Here is an 18435-nt window from a genome sequence, read left to right as displayed (position 1 = left end):
GAGGAGGAGAATGACTTTCCATCTATGCTGCTATATAAAGACAAGTCGTCGTTTAACGTTATTACAAAAAATCTCGAGAAGTTCTACACTATTTTATCTCAAATTTTTACACGATACTCCAATAAATTGTAAGTAATATTCCAGTATCACTGCTTAAAACATTTATTGAGTATTACGATAGCCGTTTCGGAAGATTTCCATTTTCAGGTACCCGTGAATACAAAGTTTGATAGTTACAATGTGCTATAGTTCTACAGAGATTTTAGAGTTAATTTTTATAAGTGAAGAATTTCGTGAGTTATTGAGGTACAACAGAAACTGCAGTCGTAATTCTTATTATCACAAATTACATAAATAATATTACGTTTCTAAATTATGTAAGTAAGAGGGATACTTAGGTCTACCTTGTCCTGCCGTATATATAACATCTGGTGTGACTGCATCTGATGACGGTTTTAGTTGAATTTCAAGTGAAATTCTAAAATATAATTTTCACGTCGATTTTGTACCGTTTTATACAGTGTGGCGTAATATTTTGACATAATATTTCTCGTGATTTATGATAGTTCACACCATAGATGTTTTATATCTACAGAGAAACAGACTATGGTCAGAGGTGATTCTATCTTCAGCTATTTCAAGTATGTGTATCTTATCTTTGGTTCTTAACTTATGTCAACGTTTTTCTGACATATTAATAATATCTGGCGTGACTGTTCTTGCTACATTCCATGCGAAATTCGAGAAATTTCAGTGTCACGTTGGTTTTATGCTATTAGGTTTCATACAGCAGGGTGTGACTCTGGTGTAAATCGTAAATATTTAGTGTAATTTATAACAGTTCACTGTAATTTATAACACTGAACTGTTACACATTGCGTCAGCGCACACCGCAGAACCGTTTTGCGACTGACTGGCGGATACCACTGGGCGTTGATAATTTCAGAGAGCTCCCTTTCTAACACTGACCGGCGTGCACGAAGGAAAGTAGTCAGATTGTTATGAATGCTGGACTACATGAGCCTATACCTGAAAGTACCGGTAACCAGTAAGTAGTCTATTGCAACTGCATGCTTTGATTGGTGTTTATTAACAAGAGGCGTGGTGGGGCTGCTACTGCTAGGCCAAGGATGATAACCAAATGGCCCCTTACGAGGTCATGACAACACAGATGTAGAGGGGCCACATCAGTGAGGGGTCGAGTGATGATGTTGGAGGTCTTGCTTGCAACAGTCCCACCCTGCTGCTGCTAGGCTGGGGACAATAGCCAGACGTGACGGGGTGAGGTGTGAACACATAGACATAGAATGCCCCATTAATAAGAGGTCTGGCTGCATCAGTGTTGTTCTTGTTGTTATTGTTCGTGACGGTCCAGCCCATTGAATTAGAGGTGCAGCAAACCCACCTCCAGACATCTCGCAAAGGCAGCAATTCCAGGTTGTCAAGTAATTCTGAAATACACACATCACAACTGTCTATATGTATCATGTGAAATTAGTCAAACATGCAAATATGTGTAGACAGATACATAAAAAAATCTCCACGTCACCTGACTGCACACAGTTGTCTGCAATCTTGTCATCAGAGAGCCTCACTGAGGGTCTCACAGGTGTAGGCGACAGACGCAATACTTTTTGTTCCTTAAGCAGTTGTGCTCTCTCTCTCTCTCTCTCTCTCTCACTCTCACTCTCACTCTCTCTCTCCATATTATCATCATCATTGGTAGATATCTGGGATGGCGTGACTAGCATATCAGTATATGGCCTTATATTCAAACGTGTTTGCTCTGGTTCTGTGAATGGTGAAGGCAGATTATGCACAATGGGGTCTGAAAATGTAGGGAAAAATACAGACAGTTACAAATGTATGGAAATATGTTACATACCGAGATCAATCACATGCGTCCGGTCTCTGACTCATATCTATGAGACACATCGAAAAATTATAAACCAAATTGAAAACAATGTAACAGTCAATAAGATCGGAAAAAAATTAGGCACACATAAAAAACTGGTACTTGTTTGCAATATTCTTGGTTTTTATTAACTCCACGTATAATATACCATCGAGAAGTGGTGGCAGTGGATTTCATCGTTACCATCAGCATGTATTGATCATGACTGACGCTGATCAGACTGAAATGGGTAGGAGCTGTTGAGCACTGGGAGTATATAGGCAGGGGTCATGATGTGCTCTCATCCATTTGTGCATACACATGTGCTAAGATGAAGTATTTCATCGCCAGGCAAACTGCCACTTCCAGGAGTGTGTTTCAAAGGAAATCGCTGTGTGGTGCTTCTTGCTTCACATGTGCTACTGATTCCGATGTGACAAGGAGCTATCACCACGTGGAAAGTGACTCAGAAAAAAACAATGATGTCACGCATTTTTCTGCGATAGTGTGTACACTCTGCACACATGTCACTAATCCTGGTGTGACCAGGAGGTGTAAAGCACTTCCACGATCTTCTGGAAAGTGACTCTGGTAAAAATCCAGATATGTCATACATTTTCACAACTGTCGCCATGTACGCGAAGTGAAATCGCAGAACGTGCCGCCACCATACAATACGAGTGCAGCCTCCTGCAGTGGAACCTGAGTGGAGACAATACGCTCAAGGCCAGTCAGGTCTAGCGCTCCACTGCAGTGCAACCTGAGCACAGGCGACTCGCCAAATCTCTTCCGGCTCTTGCACAGGGCAGCTCCAGGCACATCCACTTCGTGTCTGCCTGTACCTGTTCGTACAAAAGACATGGACACTAGAAAAGAGTATACTTCCCTGTCACTGTGTGTACATTAATTCACGCATTGGGTGGCTGGCATTTAACAATATGCAGAGAGGTTCAGAAGAGCTCCTGGATGCAAGCAGCAATCGACAGCTGCCACTTACAGCATTATATAGCTGAAATCTCCAAAATTATTTCTCCTATTCTTCAGAAGGAACACAGTAAACTTACATAGTGTGTCCTAGTTCTATTAAAACTACTTGTGTGAAATTCCAAACTGCAATGCTATCTCGCAGCGAGTTACGGCCTTATGATCCCTGAAGTTTCAAACAGCAGCTGTGTAGAAAGTCAAATTGCTGCACCAGGTATCCTAGCTGTGCATGTGACAGTACGGCTCTGACACTCGTCGGAAATTGGCAATGGAACAGTGAGGCAACATCAAGTTTTTTTGAGTCCTGCTGCGTTTATGGGCGAGAATTCGTCGAATCCGACCCGAATACCAAGAGGCAGGTTCCTGGTTACTTCATGACGACACCCTTGCCCATCAAACGAAGATTGTGCAAGAGGTTTTGATCACAGTCCTGGATCACCCACCGTGTTCGCCGGATTTGGCAGCAGCGGCTTCTGGTTGGCCCACAAATTTAAGTTGTCAATGAAAGGACACCGTTATGACGCAATTCTTGGATGCAAGAAAATTTTACTGCAGTACTAAATGCAGCTCCAAAAAAGGACAGCAGTGGCCGTTTCAAAAAACTTTTAAAACGCTTTCACCTGTGGTTTTATTCGGGGGGGAAACTGTCTTGAACAAATATAATGATTTTGTGAGCATAATCCATGACTTTTATTTTTCACACCTACTGTCTTAACGGACCTGGGACACACTGTATATGTTACTTACCTGCAGCCTGTAAGTGAGGAGGCAGAAAATATTAACTGAATAAATAAAGTTTTAAATAAGTATGTGGTGTCATTGCAATCGATATCATTGGATGTGGCTTCCGGCAAAGGTTGGTAACATATCGCAAGATTTCGGCGGACGCCAGTAGGTCATGCAGGACAACGCTGCAGATGGTTCAGATGGCTCTGAGCACTATGGGACTTAACATCTGAGGTCATCAGTCCCGTAGAACTTAGAACTACTTTAACCTAATTAACCTAAGGACATAACACACATCCATGCTCGAGGCAGGATTCGAACCTGCGACCGTAGCGGTCGCGAGGTTCCAGACTGAAGCACCTACAACCGCTCGGCCACACCGGCCGGCGATGGAGATCAGACTACGTCGCATTCTGCCTTACAGACTGTGTGCTTTATGTTGATGTATTTTGCTGTAAACCTTGCACTCTGAGTCTAGATTTTACTTAAAGACTGATTCAGTTCAGGTAAAGGTAGACTACATTTACTGACTATTGGTACGGATTAATTATTTGCCCTTTTGCATATCTATGACGGCGACAGTTCACTGCTCCGCTACTCATGGCTACCTGTCTTCCTACCTTGGTATACCACATAGGCATACCACAAAAAATTCATTTATTGTTGAACCAATTCAATAGCAGCTGTACGTTTTCTGAAGTGTTCGTAAACTAAATTTCCATGTCTCTTCTTCTGGTTCAGCTGGTTGAGAGCAGACATCCGCATGTTTAGAGATTCTGAATAGACGCATTTACATTAACTTCTTGAGATCAGGACATCCTCTCAGGCCCTTTGACTAAAGTATGCTGTCTCTACCACCGGAGCGATGACACCATATCTTCATACGCCATTCCATCATCATCATCATCATCATCATCCCAGAGTTCTGCGTGGTAAAATCGTGTCAACCACACTGCTGTTTTTAAAGTTTCAGCATACCGCACTGAGCTAAACGGTTTGGTTGAAGCAACAATTGTGGAATATACACAAATAGTCCAAGCTCATCATGAAATGTCTGTATGTCTGCGATGATGGTCGTAGTTTGAGGCATCATTGTAAAATACTCCACATGTTTTGTAATACCTCCAAATTTATACTACATGTTGTACAATTCCTGTTAGTGGCCATTAGTTTACAAGATAGTCATGCAGTAATACTGCATACGTTGCGGTCCCTGCAGGGAAGTTTTGCGATGATTCGAACGCAATACGTACATCCACAGTTCGTCTTTGCCGCCTCACATTGTTTTGAACAATCTATCACCACAATGACTGATAAATCCTTAAACATCTGTGGGCTGAGTTTGCGTATGAAAACATCAGTCTCATGGTAAAATAGGTAAAACCTTGCATACATGTCATACAATAGTTCATATACGTTTTTGTCACAGTAATGTTGCACGTTATCGTGTGGGGAAAAACCAGGAGTTTAGGAAACTCTTGCCTTGGTTAGTTTACAGTTGTCAAATACGCTCAAATACTTTTTCAGATTCCCTTTCCTGCCTGTTTGCAGCGCTATAATAATAAAGCGGGGCATTTATAGCTGAACAGATGTCTTACTCACCCATGCTTCGCGAAATAACCCTGGAAGGATTCGATATCCAAACAGCTCCCATCAGCGGAATGTTAATGGCAGCTGAACTCCGGAATTCAGTACATGTAAAAGTTTGATTCTCTTCATGTGATAGAGAAAAATGCGGTACTCTCCATACCAGTCGACTCAGCAAGTTTTAATGGTCTTCCTCTCCATCTCTTAGAACGCACAGAATCAGCTCCTGTTTAGCGTTCATAATACAGTACCCCCTCGTTTAACCAAATTTCAAGGGACCGAAAAATAGCCAATTCAGTTGAACGAAGTTCGACTAACGAGGTTTTTGATAAAAATATACGACTTTTTAAGTTCACTTTTTCCCTTGGTTGTAGGTACCAGTGAATGAGCGTGCTCTGTTTTCATGCCCTCGAAGAAAAAGCAAAAATAAGAACAGTGTATAAGAACTATAATAGTTCTGGCATTTTTTAAATTGAGGAAGCTACGTACATTTTGTCAAATGCTTGCCATTTTACATACAGAGAACACATTGCAGAACAATATTGTACCCACTGAATTATAGCGTCATGTAGTATAACAATCGATCTTAAACACCTTAATGTACAGTTCTTTAACACTCTTGGATTTGATCATTACACATTTTATCTGTATACATTAATTTGAAAATAGTCATTAATTGTCGTTTGTCGGACTGTTGCACGTAATATTATGGCGCTCTCTGAAGATAAGACATCTAGAACAGCCTGAAATGCCATGGAAACGTCAGAAGTGGCAGAAAATCTCTGTAGAACTGCAGCTGCAACTTTAAAATGGGGCGGTGGTGTCATATGTATATGTTCCTTCTCATAAAATGACAGTAATGTGTTGTCATTCTCTTCTGTATCATCATCAGAATGATGTTCTCGTCTGACTGCGTCGATTCTTCCATATTGACGGTACCAGTCGAATGTAAGCCTGTAGAAGAGCAGCATCAGAATCCAAAATTGTATCCGCATTACGAGTAAGGTCAGTTATCGGCTCACTGATTTCCTCTTCACTTTCAATGATGTTGTTAGCTACCATCCAGGTCTTCTTAAACCAGTTATGGTATCTGCTGTAAATTCACCCCACGCAGCAGATATGTTGTAGATAGCTTGCAGTACATTTCAATATGGAACTGTTTCTTGTGGATCGGTTGCACTGATGGCAGCTTTAACATGTCGACGTCTGTAATGACGCTCCGTTGATGGGATTATTTCCTTGATCCAGTGGCTGCACACGGCTCGTGTTGTCAGCTAATAAGAAGACAACTTCTATGATCGGAAGGTCCACTTCATCGAACTGATTTCCCAAACAGTGGTCCTAAGTTAGCCAAATATTTCTCTTCCTCGCAGCAATTTGTTGTGGAAGAGGAATTTGGTGACCCAAGCTTTGTTTTATTCTCGTAGTGGCATGGCAGATTAAATAGGCTGACATTTTTAAAAGAACGTGGGTTTTAGTATTTTCCAATTACTGATGGTTAGAGCTTCTCAGAACCATTTCAATTACAACACAAGGCGACCGTCAGTATCCCCTCGCAGTGTTTTCCTCCATGACATTTTCCGCCCTTGAACTGTAGTGTTTTCTCAGGCATCAGCTTACAGAAAATGTCGGATTCGTCTATACTAAACAGATACAAATCAGAGAGCTTGGTTTAAACTTCCAACGCCCACTCACTGGCATCTTCCTCGTTTATCCTATGCACTTCCCCACAGACATCTACAGCACTGATTTTATTCCTGTTCTGAAAATGCTATAACCCTTAGAACACACAAACCTAGAATTTCCCTTTTCTGGCCGATTTCACGAGCCTTTTCTTGATGCATGGGGCTGGACAATCGAATTTGCTCTGAGCTCATGTGTTAGAACCTTTCAAACAGTGAATCCTCCACTTCTTCGTATTTGGCTGGCCTGATGAATTTACTATTGGCGCTAAATGAACAGCTTGCCGGACTTGCCTCTGTTTTTTGTCTTGAACATATTATCGATGAGAGGCTAGACTTCAAGATCTTAAAGTGTTCTGCAACCTGTGTTTTAATCTTCTCGTCTCTGTCAACCACATGTAGAATTTTCTACTTTTGTTCTAACGTCAGAACATTATTAACTTTGTTAAGTTTCGTCGGCATATTGCGAGTGATGGAGCGAAAGGAAAAACGCACCTTCACTGTTCACGTACAGAGACAGAGCTCACTGGATTGTTGGTGTGCCACACGCTGTGTATGGTATGCTGACCAACTCCTCTCTTCCCCTGCTCGGGGGCAACAACAAGATACACTGGGCCTGCAACGAACTTGTGACGTCACACTAGCAGGCTCGAGGCCTGCGAGAAAGACAGGCCGCGAAGGTAGGCCTGAGCTCGCTCGCTTGCTCAACTCGGCAGACAAACTACGTTTCTACTCGTTACTAGGTGTGTAGATACAAATGAGGATCGCATCTTCTTCTGGAACCCGCTATTATGGAGGCTTACTGTTATTAGTCTTACATTGATCGGAAGTCCACAGGTCTACTTATAATTTGTTACGGCTGTACTGGGGTACAATAAAATTAAAATCATGCCAAAATGATTATCAGCTGCATAAGGCACCACTTCTTGTATGAAATGAGGACTGTTAAGCATAAGAGACTAAATGCTATAAACAAGCCATTACACCATTTGTACCGCGTATGGATGTTAAATTATATTTTGTTGTAGTACTGTCAATCAGTAAGACTTCATAAAAGCAGATTACAGTAGAATATGCAATTCTCGTTAGTACATGCACGCCCAGCTTCGAGGTACAAGGTTTACAAACGCACAGGGGCGGCTTCTGAGGTAGTGCCGCTGTGCCTTGGTACCACTTGTATAAAAAAGAAAGAAAGAGAAATCTATGCAAACTGCGCATAAAACATTGTTTCGGAGTAATTATTTTCTGATTTGAAGAGACGCGCTTCGCTGCGTGCGCTCACGCGGTAGTTTTCTGAAGATCGGAGCTAACTGCAGATTGACACCATCTGCTCTCTTAAGCGCTGTGTGAAAGGCTCAGCCGTTGGGTTTCTACACTCTTCTTATGGCGGTGGTGGAGCCACAGCTAATCTGACTCAGAGCTTTACGTTCCTTCTGCCAGAGAGCAGTAAAGTACAGGACGTATAGAAGCACGATCTGCCATGTAGCGATCAGATTAGATTAGATTAGATTAGTACTTGTTCCATAGATCATGAATACGATACTTCGTAATGATGTGGAAGGTGTCAGGTTAATAAAAGGTGTCTATACAAGATATTACGTTACACAAAATATTACATGACACTTAATTTCTTTTTTTTTTATTTATTCTTTTTTTGTGGAGCGTTGGGGAAATTACCCACTTACTAGATCCAAAAATTCATCTAATGAGTAGAAGGAGATGCCATTAAGAAATTCTTTTAATATTCTTTTAAATGCTATGTGGCTATCTGTCAGACTTTTGATGCTATTAGGCAAGTGACCAAAGACTTTTGTAGCAGCATAATTTACCCCCTTTTAAGCCAAAGTTAGATTTAACCTTGACAAGTGAAAATCATCCTTTCTCCTAGTGTTGTAGCCATGTACACTGCTATTACTTTTGAATTCGTTCGGATTCTTAATAACAAATTTCATAAGTGAATGTATATATATATATATATATATATATATATATATATATATATATATATATATATATATATATATAGTGAGGCTACAGTGAAGATCTCTAGCTCTTTAAATAAGTGTCTGCAGGATGATCTTGGATGAGCTCCAGCAATTATTCTGATTACATGCTTTTGTGCAATGAACACTCTTTTACTCAATGATGAGTTACCCCAGAATATGATGCCATACGCAAGCAAAGAATGAAAATAGGCGAGGTAAGCTAATTTACTGAGATTTATATCGCCAAAATTTGCAAAGACCCTAATAGCATAAAAAACCGAACTCAAAAGTTTCAGCAGATCTTCAGTGTCTTTTTTCCAGTTCAACCCCTCATCAATGCATACACCTAGAAATTTTGAATATTCTACCTTAGCTACCGATTTCTGATCGAAGTCTATATTTATTAATGGAATCATTCCATTTACTGTGTGGAACTGTATGTACTGTGTTTTGTCAAAGTTTAATGAGAGCCCATTAGAATACATCGGGACGCCTATTTCTTGTAATCCAGTTTTACAGTCTTTCTGCAAATTAATGCTAATGCATTCCAGAACGCTAATTAATGCTCAATTAATTCGAATACAGAAATAATACACTTAATATCGTTATAAATACCTATACGTAATTTGATTATAATTATGCCCTTAGATTTTGAAACTAAGAGGCATATTTCAATATTGGTATATTTCACAACAGCAGGGCTATTGCTACAGAAAAAAAGATGTATTCACCCCCTGTTACGCATCTGTTTTCCAAACAAGGGTGTAGGATTTCGGTTTATACTCGTTAAACATAATACAGTTCTGTACAAACACGTTGTAGTTATTGTGAAGTCAGGTAATCAACCGTATGTAGGTGTCTGCACAATGTTATCTGTAAGGGAAAATTCAGTTGACTGTGAAAATACCAAATATGAACAAAGTAAATGAGTTGTTAAAAACGCCATTTAGCAGCAGGACTCTCAGATAAAAAACACTAGGTATGCCACTCCAAAATCTGAATCTGTACCAGCAAACAAAAAATCGATGCCGTAAGTTCAGTCCAGGAATTTACCAAAAGAAGAAATAGATTTGTGGTTGTCAAGAAAGCAACGCTGTTTTTTTTGTTTTCCTTGTGTGTTATTTGGGGAAGATGTACATTGGTGTAAGACTGGAATAACTGATACTGGGCATATGTGGTCTAAAAGGAAAGTACATGAAACGTCAAAGCGTCACATGAATAATGTGCTTAGTCTTTCATTTCTAGGCAAAACCAACATTCAGTAGGCATTAGATTCGCAAAGTAGACAAACAACTAACAGCCACAACAAACGTGTAGAAAAGAATAGATATACGGGGTGCGACAATAAAGTAATGAGACTGATGTGAAAAAAAAATGTTGCTTACGGTTTTAGTCAAGTTTAGTGTTGTCTCCTTCAAAGTAGTTCCTTTCTGATTGCACACACTTTTTCCAGCGCTTCTGTCATTGATGGTAACCTTTCTGGAACTTATCTTCTGTAATATCCTCCAAGACCCTCGTCACAGCTTTTTTGACATCTTGTGTTGTTTAAAAATGGTGTCCCTCGACCGCCGTTTTGACTCTTGGAAATAGAAAAAAGTCGCACGGAGCGATATCTGGTGAATAAGGTGGCTGTGGTAGTACTGAAATTTGTTTTGAGGTTAAAAATTGCTGTACTGAAAGAGCAGTATGGAGACCATTTTTGCACAAATCTTTCTCATACCAAGATCTTCAGTTATTATTAGACGAACCGTTTCTCGATTGATTTTCAGTTTTTCTGCAATCATTTTCATGGATAATCTTCGATCAGATCGTACGAGTTCACGCACCCTGGCCAAGTTGACATCCGTCCGCGAGGTTGATGGTCGTCCACTCAGGTCTTCATCTTCAACATTCGTTCTGTCTTCACTAAACATTTTATGCCAACGAAAAACTTGAGCTCTTGACATAACCTCCTCTCCAAAAGCCTTCTGAAGCTCACCGTAAGTTATCGTCACGTTTTCACCCAATTTAACGCAAAAAGAAATGGCATACCGTTGCGCAATATTATGCGGTTCCATTTCCGTGACGAGAGACACAAACACGTGTTAACTTATTACAGCACAACTCACAACTGAGCAGTTGCATCAATGTGCCATTTGGACTAGAAGCAGCTTATAGACCAAGGTCAAAGATATTGTGCCTACGCAAGCCTGCAGAGTTGCCCCATCTTGCAAAGAAAATCAGTCTCATTACTTTATTGTCGCACCTCATATATTGAATTTAATTATAAATTGTATTCAGTTCTGTGGTGCTTTGGAAGTGGCTCTCAGGGACAACGATTAACCTGATGCTTCTCAAAATAAGGGAGTTTTTCGTGAGCTAATTCAGTTCAGCGCGGAACTGAATAAAGATCTTTAAGTTCATCTTATTCAAGCATGAGTGTTCAAAGGAATTTCTACGACTGTTCAGAACGAACTACTGCAATGCCCGTTGGAAGTGTACCATGACGAAGTTCGTAAAGAAATAAAACCTGCCGATTATGTTGCAATAATCGCTGATGAAAGCACAGATGTGTCTTGCGAATCTCAATTGGTTATTGTTTTGCATTATGTTGTTGAGGGAAAACCTGTTGAAAGATTTTGGAACTTCGTTAATCCTGAAAGTCCGGATGCTCATAATGTAGCTGAGAGTATTCTGAAAGAAATTGAACCGTTAATTGGCGATGATTGAGCAAAACTAATAGCTCAGAGTTACGGTGGTGCAAACGTTATGAGTGGAAAGTCGAACAGGGTTCAAAAATTAACTAAAGACAGATATCCAAATGCAAACTACATCCAGCGCTATGCGCATCAGTTCAACCTTAAGTCTATGGCATCCTCCATTAATCGCAAAGTCCGCACCCTTTTTGCACACCTTTCAGGTAATCCTTCTTCCTTTCCTAACTCGCAACAGAGATCAAAAGTGTTGCATAGCATTATTCAAAAAAGCCTTCCCCGTGTGTGTGACGAGATGGAATTACCTTTCGCATCTTGTAAAAGATGTTTTTGAAAACAGGGAAAAAGCTTAATACTGTTATGGAAGTCACTGAAACAAGTGAGAGCACGAAACTCCTCTGCTATTGAAAAAGCTGGTTCATACAAACAAAGACTGCAAGATAACGAATTCATTTTCTGGCTATCATTTTTCTATAAGAGAATGCCTCATGCAGACGTACTTTTTAATCAGCTTCAGAAGAAGATGACCGAACCGACCACAGCAACGCAAGACAACCAGAACTTTGAAGCGGTAATGCAAAACATCAGAGGTGACATTGACTCCATACTTAAAGAGATTAGTTTCGAAAATGATAAAACGATGCCTGCCAAGAAGTCACGGATTATTGATGGGAATAAAAAAAAGAGATGCTTTGGAAGTGCGCGAATTCGTCCTTTCTTAAATAAAATTACGTTTTCATTTCACTGGACACCTCGTTGCAGCCAAAGTATTTGACGTAAATCAGTTTGACAAATACATCACAGATTTTCCAGACAAATACCTTGAAATTAAAGACACATATACATTTCTGGAAAAAGAAAGTTGAAGGGTGTTCTTCAAGTCTTCTGTGCTAGGCCTGAGTTGGGAGCAGTTTCTGAAGCAGTTCCGTTTCTTTCGCTGATTCTAGAGGATGAACTTCGTGACACATTCGACGAGACTGTTAAAGTTTTGAAATTGCTAATCAGAACGCCTGTCTTGACATCAGAAGCTGAGTGGTGCTTTTCAATGCTAAAGAGAATTTAAACGTTCCTACGAAACACCATGGAAAAAGAGATGCTATCCTGTGAAAACTCATTCGTGTGTAAAATCGAACAATTCAATCTGGGATGACAGATTTATTTGCCAACAAGAAGGAGCGACGAATTGATTTACAATATCGTTCCTACTAATTACTTTGAAGCTGTCTTCCCAAGGTCATGGAGTTGCTGCTTTTGGTAAGTACAATGCTTTCAGTTTTAGACGTTGGTAATTTGATTAAATTTGCTTCGCAAAATCCAGATTACGAGTTCGAATAATTTATGCATGCTCTATTATTTCTCGCACTGGCATCCATGTTGTATCGGACACTTTTCTGGCAGTCGGCCGGGAACGTAAAACAAACGAGGAGTTCTGGTTGTAGAGTGGAGAAGAGCGGTGTGTGTGTGTGTGTGTGTGGGGGGGGGGGGGGGACACAAGTCACGCCTCCCTCTCACAGGGCTGGCAGCCTACGTCCGTGTTCTGTGCTCCGAGGAAGGCAGGATCGATGTAATGATGTACATATGGATCGCTGATTCCATTTGGTGTTGTGAGAGTCATATTCGAACCCTGTGACAGAGCAAGATTGCTCTGTGCACTCACTTCAAAATAAAAAAAGGAAACAACCAGCAAGCACAACTCAAAGCAAAGGTGCAATTGTTATCTGAGCCGCGAGGCTGCTACGGTCGCAGCTTCGAATCCTGCCTCGAACATCGATGTGTGTGATGTGCTTAGGTTAGGTAGTTTTAAGTAGTTCTAAATCTAGGGGCTGATGACCTCAGATGTTAAGTCCCATAGTGCTTAGAGCCATTTGAACCATTTGTTAGCTGAGGTTGGTGGTGTCGTTACGTGGTAGGTCATGTCCGATCTCCACCGGTGTTTTAAGTAACTATACAACAAAACACCCTCTGCTTACGACTGCCACGTAAAAGTGACCGAGTATACCCTGTGAGGAGTGAAGAATTGTGCTGCTGATATATGTACGCGCGTGTGTATTTGTGTGTGCGACAGAGATTTTCGGAGTTAGAGTAACATTTTATATCTCATGCAGACATGCCAAAAAGATAGCTAAAACAACCTCTCTCTCTCTCTCTCTCTCTCTCTCTCTCTCTTTCTCTCTTTCTCTCTCTCTCTTATACAAACACCTGCTATCATGTTCTCCAGAAATATATCAATCTCTTACTCTCCACAAGAAGGGCTCTGTTGTAATAAGTGTTTATTTCTGTTTATACGTTTTGTTTGATATAATATCTTATGAAATATATGAATTATCGACAAAATTCCGTAATACGTTCGATGATACCGAACTAAGTTTTTTTTGGCACCAACGGCCGCCACTGGAAATGCATATTGTCTGCTGAGCTGAGCGAGCGGGCGAGTTCAGGCCGACCTCCGTGACGCACGCTCCGCGGCCTGTCTTTCTCATGGGCCTCAAGCAGTGTTGTCCGCCACATACCGGGAACGCTGGGCCCCATGCAGGGCCAAAGGGGAATCTATATTTAATTGAAAAGGTACCGACTAAAGGTCTTCATTTCCTTGTGTGCTATCGAGAACTTGCATGCCTTTAAACACGCGGTCAAGAATGATTAAACTCATCTGAAATAGTTACTCGCTCCACGGCGGAGACGGCTGTTGGTACTCTAAGAGCCGGCCGGAGTGGCCGTGCGGTTCTAGGCTCTACAGTCTGGAACCGGGCGGCCGCTACGGTCGCAGGTTCGAATCCTGCCTCGGGCATGGATGTGTGTGATGTCCTTAGGTTAGTTAGGTTTAATTAGTTCTAAGTTCTAGGCGACTGATGACCTCAGAAGTTAAGTCGCATAGAGCTCAGAGCCATTTGAACCATTTTGGTACTCTAAGACCTGCAGTGTCACGTGCTGTGACGTACGCGCACGGCCTGTCTTTCTCGTGGGCCTCGTCCCCCGCCCTTGTATCACACGTCATGGAAGTGACACGTGAGCAGTAAGCAAGAGGTTAGGCCATTGTTGCGAAATTACAGTACAGTATTTTATGGAGAAAAATTATGTGAAAGGTATAATGGAAAATACATTCGTACACAGCGCTACCTACGTACATACTTACATGGTTTAGACGAAGAATAAGATACGTAACGTAATTTTTAGTACGAATTATCGAAAATTCGGCTTAAGCATTCAGATCCGATACTGACGCAGAGACGTATGTTTTAAGAGTATGTGTGATTGCAGCGTTTCTGGTGCGGTCGATTTCAACGCCATTGTGTTCGTATCTTACTTCTTGCAACATAAAGGCGAATGCATTACATGCAAGGTCCAATGTCACCATCATTGCTGGAGTCTTGTTAGTTATAGATACTCCTTCCAAATATAGAAAGCCCTTGCTTGGAACTGTTCAGATGGTTCAAATGGCTCTGAGCACTATGGGACTTAACATCTTAGGTCATCAGTCCCCTAGAACTTAGAACTACTTAAACCTAACTAACCTAAGGACATCACACACATCCATGCCCGAGGGAGGATTCGAACCTGCGACTGTAGCAGTCCCGCGGTTCCGGACTGCAGCGCCTAGAACCGTACGGCCACCACGGCCGGCTTGGAATTGTTAAACCATCTTGATGTAGTATAAGAAATCTTATCTTATCATTATTAGTAAACATTGCTGAAGCAAAAGGTTTGTGGGACAAATATTCCGAACTAACGATACATTTCTCAGCTGAATTGGAGTTGTTATATCAAATGACAACATGCCGTGTTTCACTCCTATGGATTTCAGAAATTCGTAATTCTCGCGTGTTATCAGGTATTGCAACTACTGAAAAGTGGTCTTCCGAGGATTCTGTGTGCTGTATTTATACTTTATACCCATGATGCTACATCAAGTGAAGATGTACTTCATCACTGTGCAAATCGACTCGATTCACGTCCTGATCTATGATATTCAGCTAGAGATTGTCCCACGCAGCGATGCCTAATGTGGGTTCCGCGGAACCTAAGCGTTCCGTGGAAAAGTCACAAGGGTTCCGCGAAATTACGTTTATCATTGAATCATTCGATTATTTTAGGCTGTTAAATAATTCCACAGTTACGAAAATTATTTTGGAATGGCGTAAAATATGTGCTGAGAAGAACCCACAATCGTTGTTTGTGAGAATCGGCCCCAATATTCGGCTCGGGTGCAGTTAGACAGCGGGTTGCGGGGAGCGTCCAGTGGACGGCTCCCGCTCGCACCCTGCTCGTCATTCGTTTGTTTCATCTCATTCGATTGACGACGACAGTTAATGCACCGCTTGGCGTGACGCAAAAGATATGGTGCGTAAATCAAAGTGAAAGAAGAATTAATAATTAAGCTGTGTGTGTGTACTGCTAGTATTATCGAAATTCAGTAATGGCTATGATAACGTATAACTGCAGATACAAATTCTAATTTTCGTAAGGTTATTTCCATGTTCGTAGGTAGATACTTAAAATTGTATTTATTTTCTAGTTTATAATGGATAAATGGCTAAGAATTGGATGGCTATCACATGACATTTCAAGCTCAAATGCAGGGACTGATGGTGAAGACGGAATAAAGCCGCAAGAAAATTTTCCCGAGAATGTTCTTTCTTGTTGTTCAGTAAGATTTATTGGTTTGTATTGTATTTTTAACATTGGCTGTGTATGGTGACACTTATGATTTAATAGTTCTACGTTAAGAAAACATATTTCTTAAGAAATCTGTTCCGTAGTTGGTATTTTACGCGATTTTACGATTTTATTAGTTTGACCTTTTATGTATGTGGATATGCATATATGTAACGGAATATTTCAAATGGATCTATTTCTTTACTTTGACCTAATTTCCCGTCCAGGATCATCATGACAAATGGTAATATATTCCCTGAAATGGCTCGAACTAAAATCAGGGATTATACTCTCCGAGACAACAGGAAAAACGCGGGAATTTTTTCATTCGGAAAAACCAGGGAATTTTTAATTGTTTTAGTTTTCAGTTAAATTTTTGTATTTTTGACACTCTAACATAGAATTTTACTTTAGCCCGATACTGCAGAATAATACTGCAGCAATGAAACACACACTAGAGAATAACTTTAGTTACGAAGAAAAAGTGACAGTTGCAATAACAAAACACAGTGCGCACACAAGCAACAGTAAAATGCTTTAAAGACTTTAGGACGTAAACTATGCAATATTTAGTAACAACGAACTGCTTTCGATGAGTGTAACGTCACAACTGTTTCTAGTCGGCCGTGTGTTTACACTTCTAAAGCCACGCACACACCGCCACCAGAAACATATTTCTGTTAGAATCATGTTACCTGGGAGGTTCTGCAATATCTTACCGACTTTGTTCCTTATTCTGTTTCTGTCCACAATGACGGCAAACATTTCTCTTTGTGTATTCATTTCGTCTGCAACACTATTTGTCGTATTGTTTTCGTATAGTCTGCTACGTAACGCCTTGAGACGAGGAAATTGTAATGACGTGTGGTGCTGCGTTATTAATACCCAAAGGGTTACCCTAACAAAATATAAGACTTCTTCATTCTTGGTAGACGGAAAGATACTATATAACTAGCGCGAACAACTTGCTTCAGTAGCTGAATATGGAAGACAGCCCTAGTTTCCGTAATATCACTCTGATGTCATCCATCGCTTCTGAATTTTTGGAAAATATGGTAGCACCATTGGTTAAAAAAAACACAAATTTCAGGAAAACAATTACCATCAACCAAAATCATGCTGTTACTTGACAACACTAAAGTCATTTCAGAGCTTGCGGATTTGTCACGTTTCGAAGAAAGCTATGACAGGATACTTTATTTTATTTATACATAGTTTGACAGATTCTACAAAATTTAGTAGCAGTTCTTTGCAGAGCGTCTTGTTTTCTAATGCTGTCCTTTTGGTGCTTGCTTCGTATATTATACAAGCAGTCCTCAGCCTGTTACAGCGGTATTACCTCGTCAGTCTGTTGCCTAATGCTTTTCACATGGTCCCGAAAACTTAGTTAGCACACTGGACCCGCGTTCAGAAGGACGACGGTTCAAACCTTCGCCCATACATCCACATTAGGTTTTTCGTGATTCCCCTAAATCGCTCCGGGCAAATGCCGGGATGCTTCCCTGGAAAGGGCACGGCCGCGCCCAAGGGGGGTAGCCGCTCTTAGGCGGGTTCGTGCTAGACTACCACGGGGCCCTAGCCTTTACATGCTGTCCTTTTGGTGCTTGCTTCGTATATTATACAAGCAGTCCTCAGCCTGTTACAGCGGTATTACCTCGTCAGTCTGTTGCCTAATGCTTTTCACATGGTCCCGAAAACTTAGTTAGCACACTGGACCCGCGTTCAGAAGGACGACGGTTCAAACCTTCGCCCATACATCCACATTAGGTTTTTCGTGATTCCCCTAAATCGCTCCGGGCAAATGCCGGGATGCTTCCCTGGAAAGGGCACGGCCGCGCCCAAGGGGGGTAGCCGCTCTTAGGCGGGTTCGTGCTAGACTACCACGGGGCCCTAGCCTTTACAGCATCTTTTTCTTTCCGTGCTGCGTATCTGTTCTCTGTCTAAGATGTTTCTGGAAACGTGTTCTGCATTTTTGGTAGCCGACATCAGAACACTCTCTCCACTGTCTTTCGTTCCTTTTTTCTTTCTTCGTTCCCCTTCTCCTACCCTTCCTCTGCTTCGGCGTTTGAGGTTCTTTTTTTTCTTCTTCCTCCTAGTGCGTCCCTGAAGGCCGGCCCACGCGTCTGACGCGTAACGAGTAACTGGGTAAGACGTAATTCCCAGACCCGGATCGACAGGTAGGGGTCTCGCACCTACCCCCTGGCACAGGCCAGGCCCAGGGAGGAGTGATT

General features: G+C 41.3%; 1 protein-coding gene across 1 annotated transcript in view; it reads right to left on the bottom strand.

Moving 5' to 3' along the window:
- LOC124722360 overlaps positions 1 to 1415 on the bottom strand; it is a 345875-nt gene extending 344460 nt beyond the window's left edge. Inside the window, exon 1 of the mRNA XM_047247535.1 lies at positions 1406 to 1415. Within this exon, the coding sequence (XP_047103491.1) occupies positions 1406 to 1415 (10 nt within the window). The remainder of the gene's footprint in view (positions 1 to 1405) is intronic.
- Between the last annotated feature and the right edge of the window lie 17020 nt (positions 1416 to 18435).

The sequence above is a fragment of the Schistocerca piceifrons genome, chromosome X (assembly GCF_021461385.2).
Source record: "Schistocerca piceifrons isolate TAMUIC-IGC-003096 chromosome X, iqSchPice1.1, whole genome shotgun sequence".
Lineage (NCBI taxonomy): Eukaryota > Metazoa > Arthropoda > Insecta > Orthoptera > Acrididae > Schistocerca > Schistocerca piceifrons.
The sequence above is the reverse complement of the archived record's forward strand: the minus strand, read 5'-3'. Positions and strand labels throughout refer to the sequence as shown.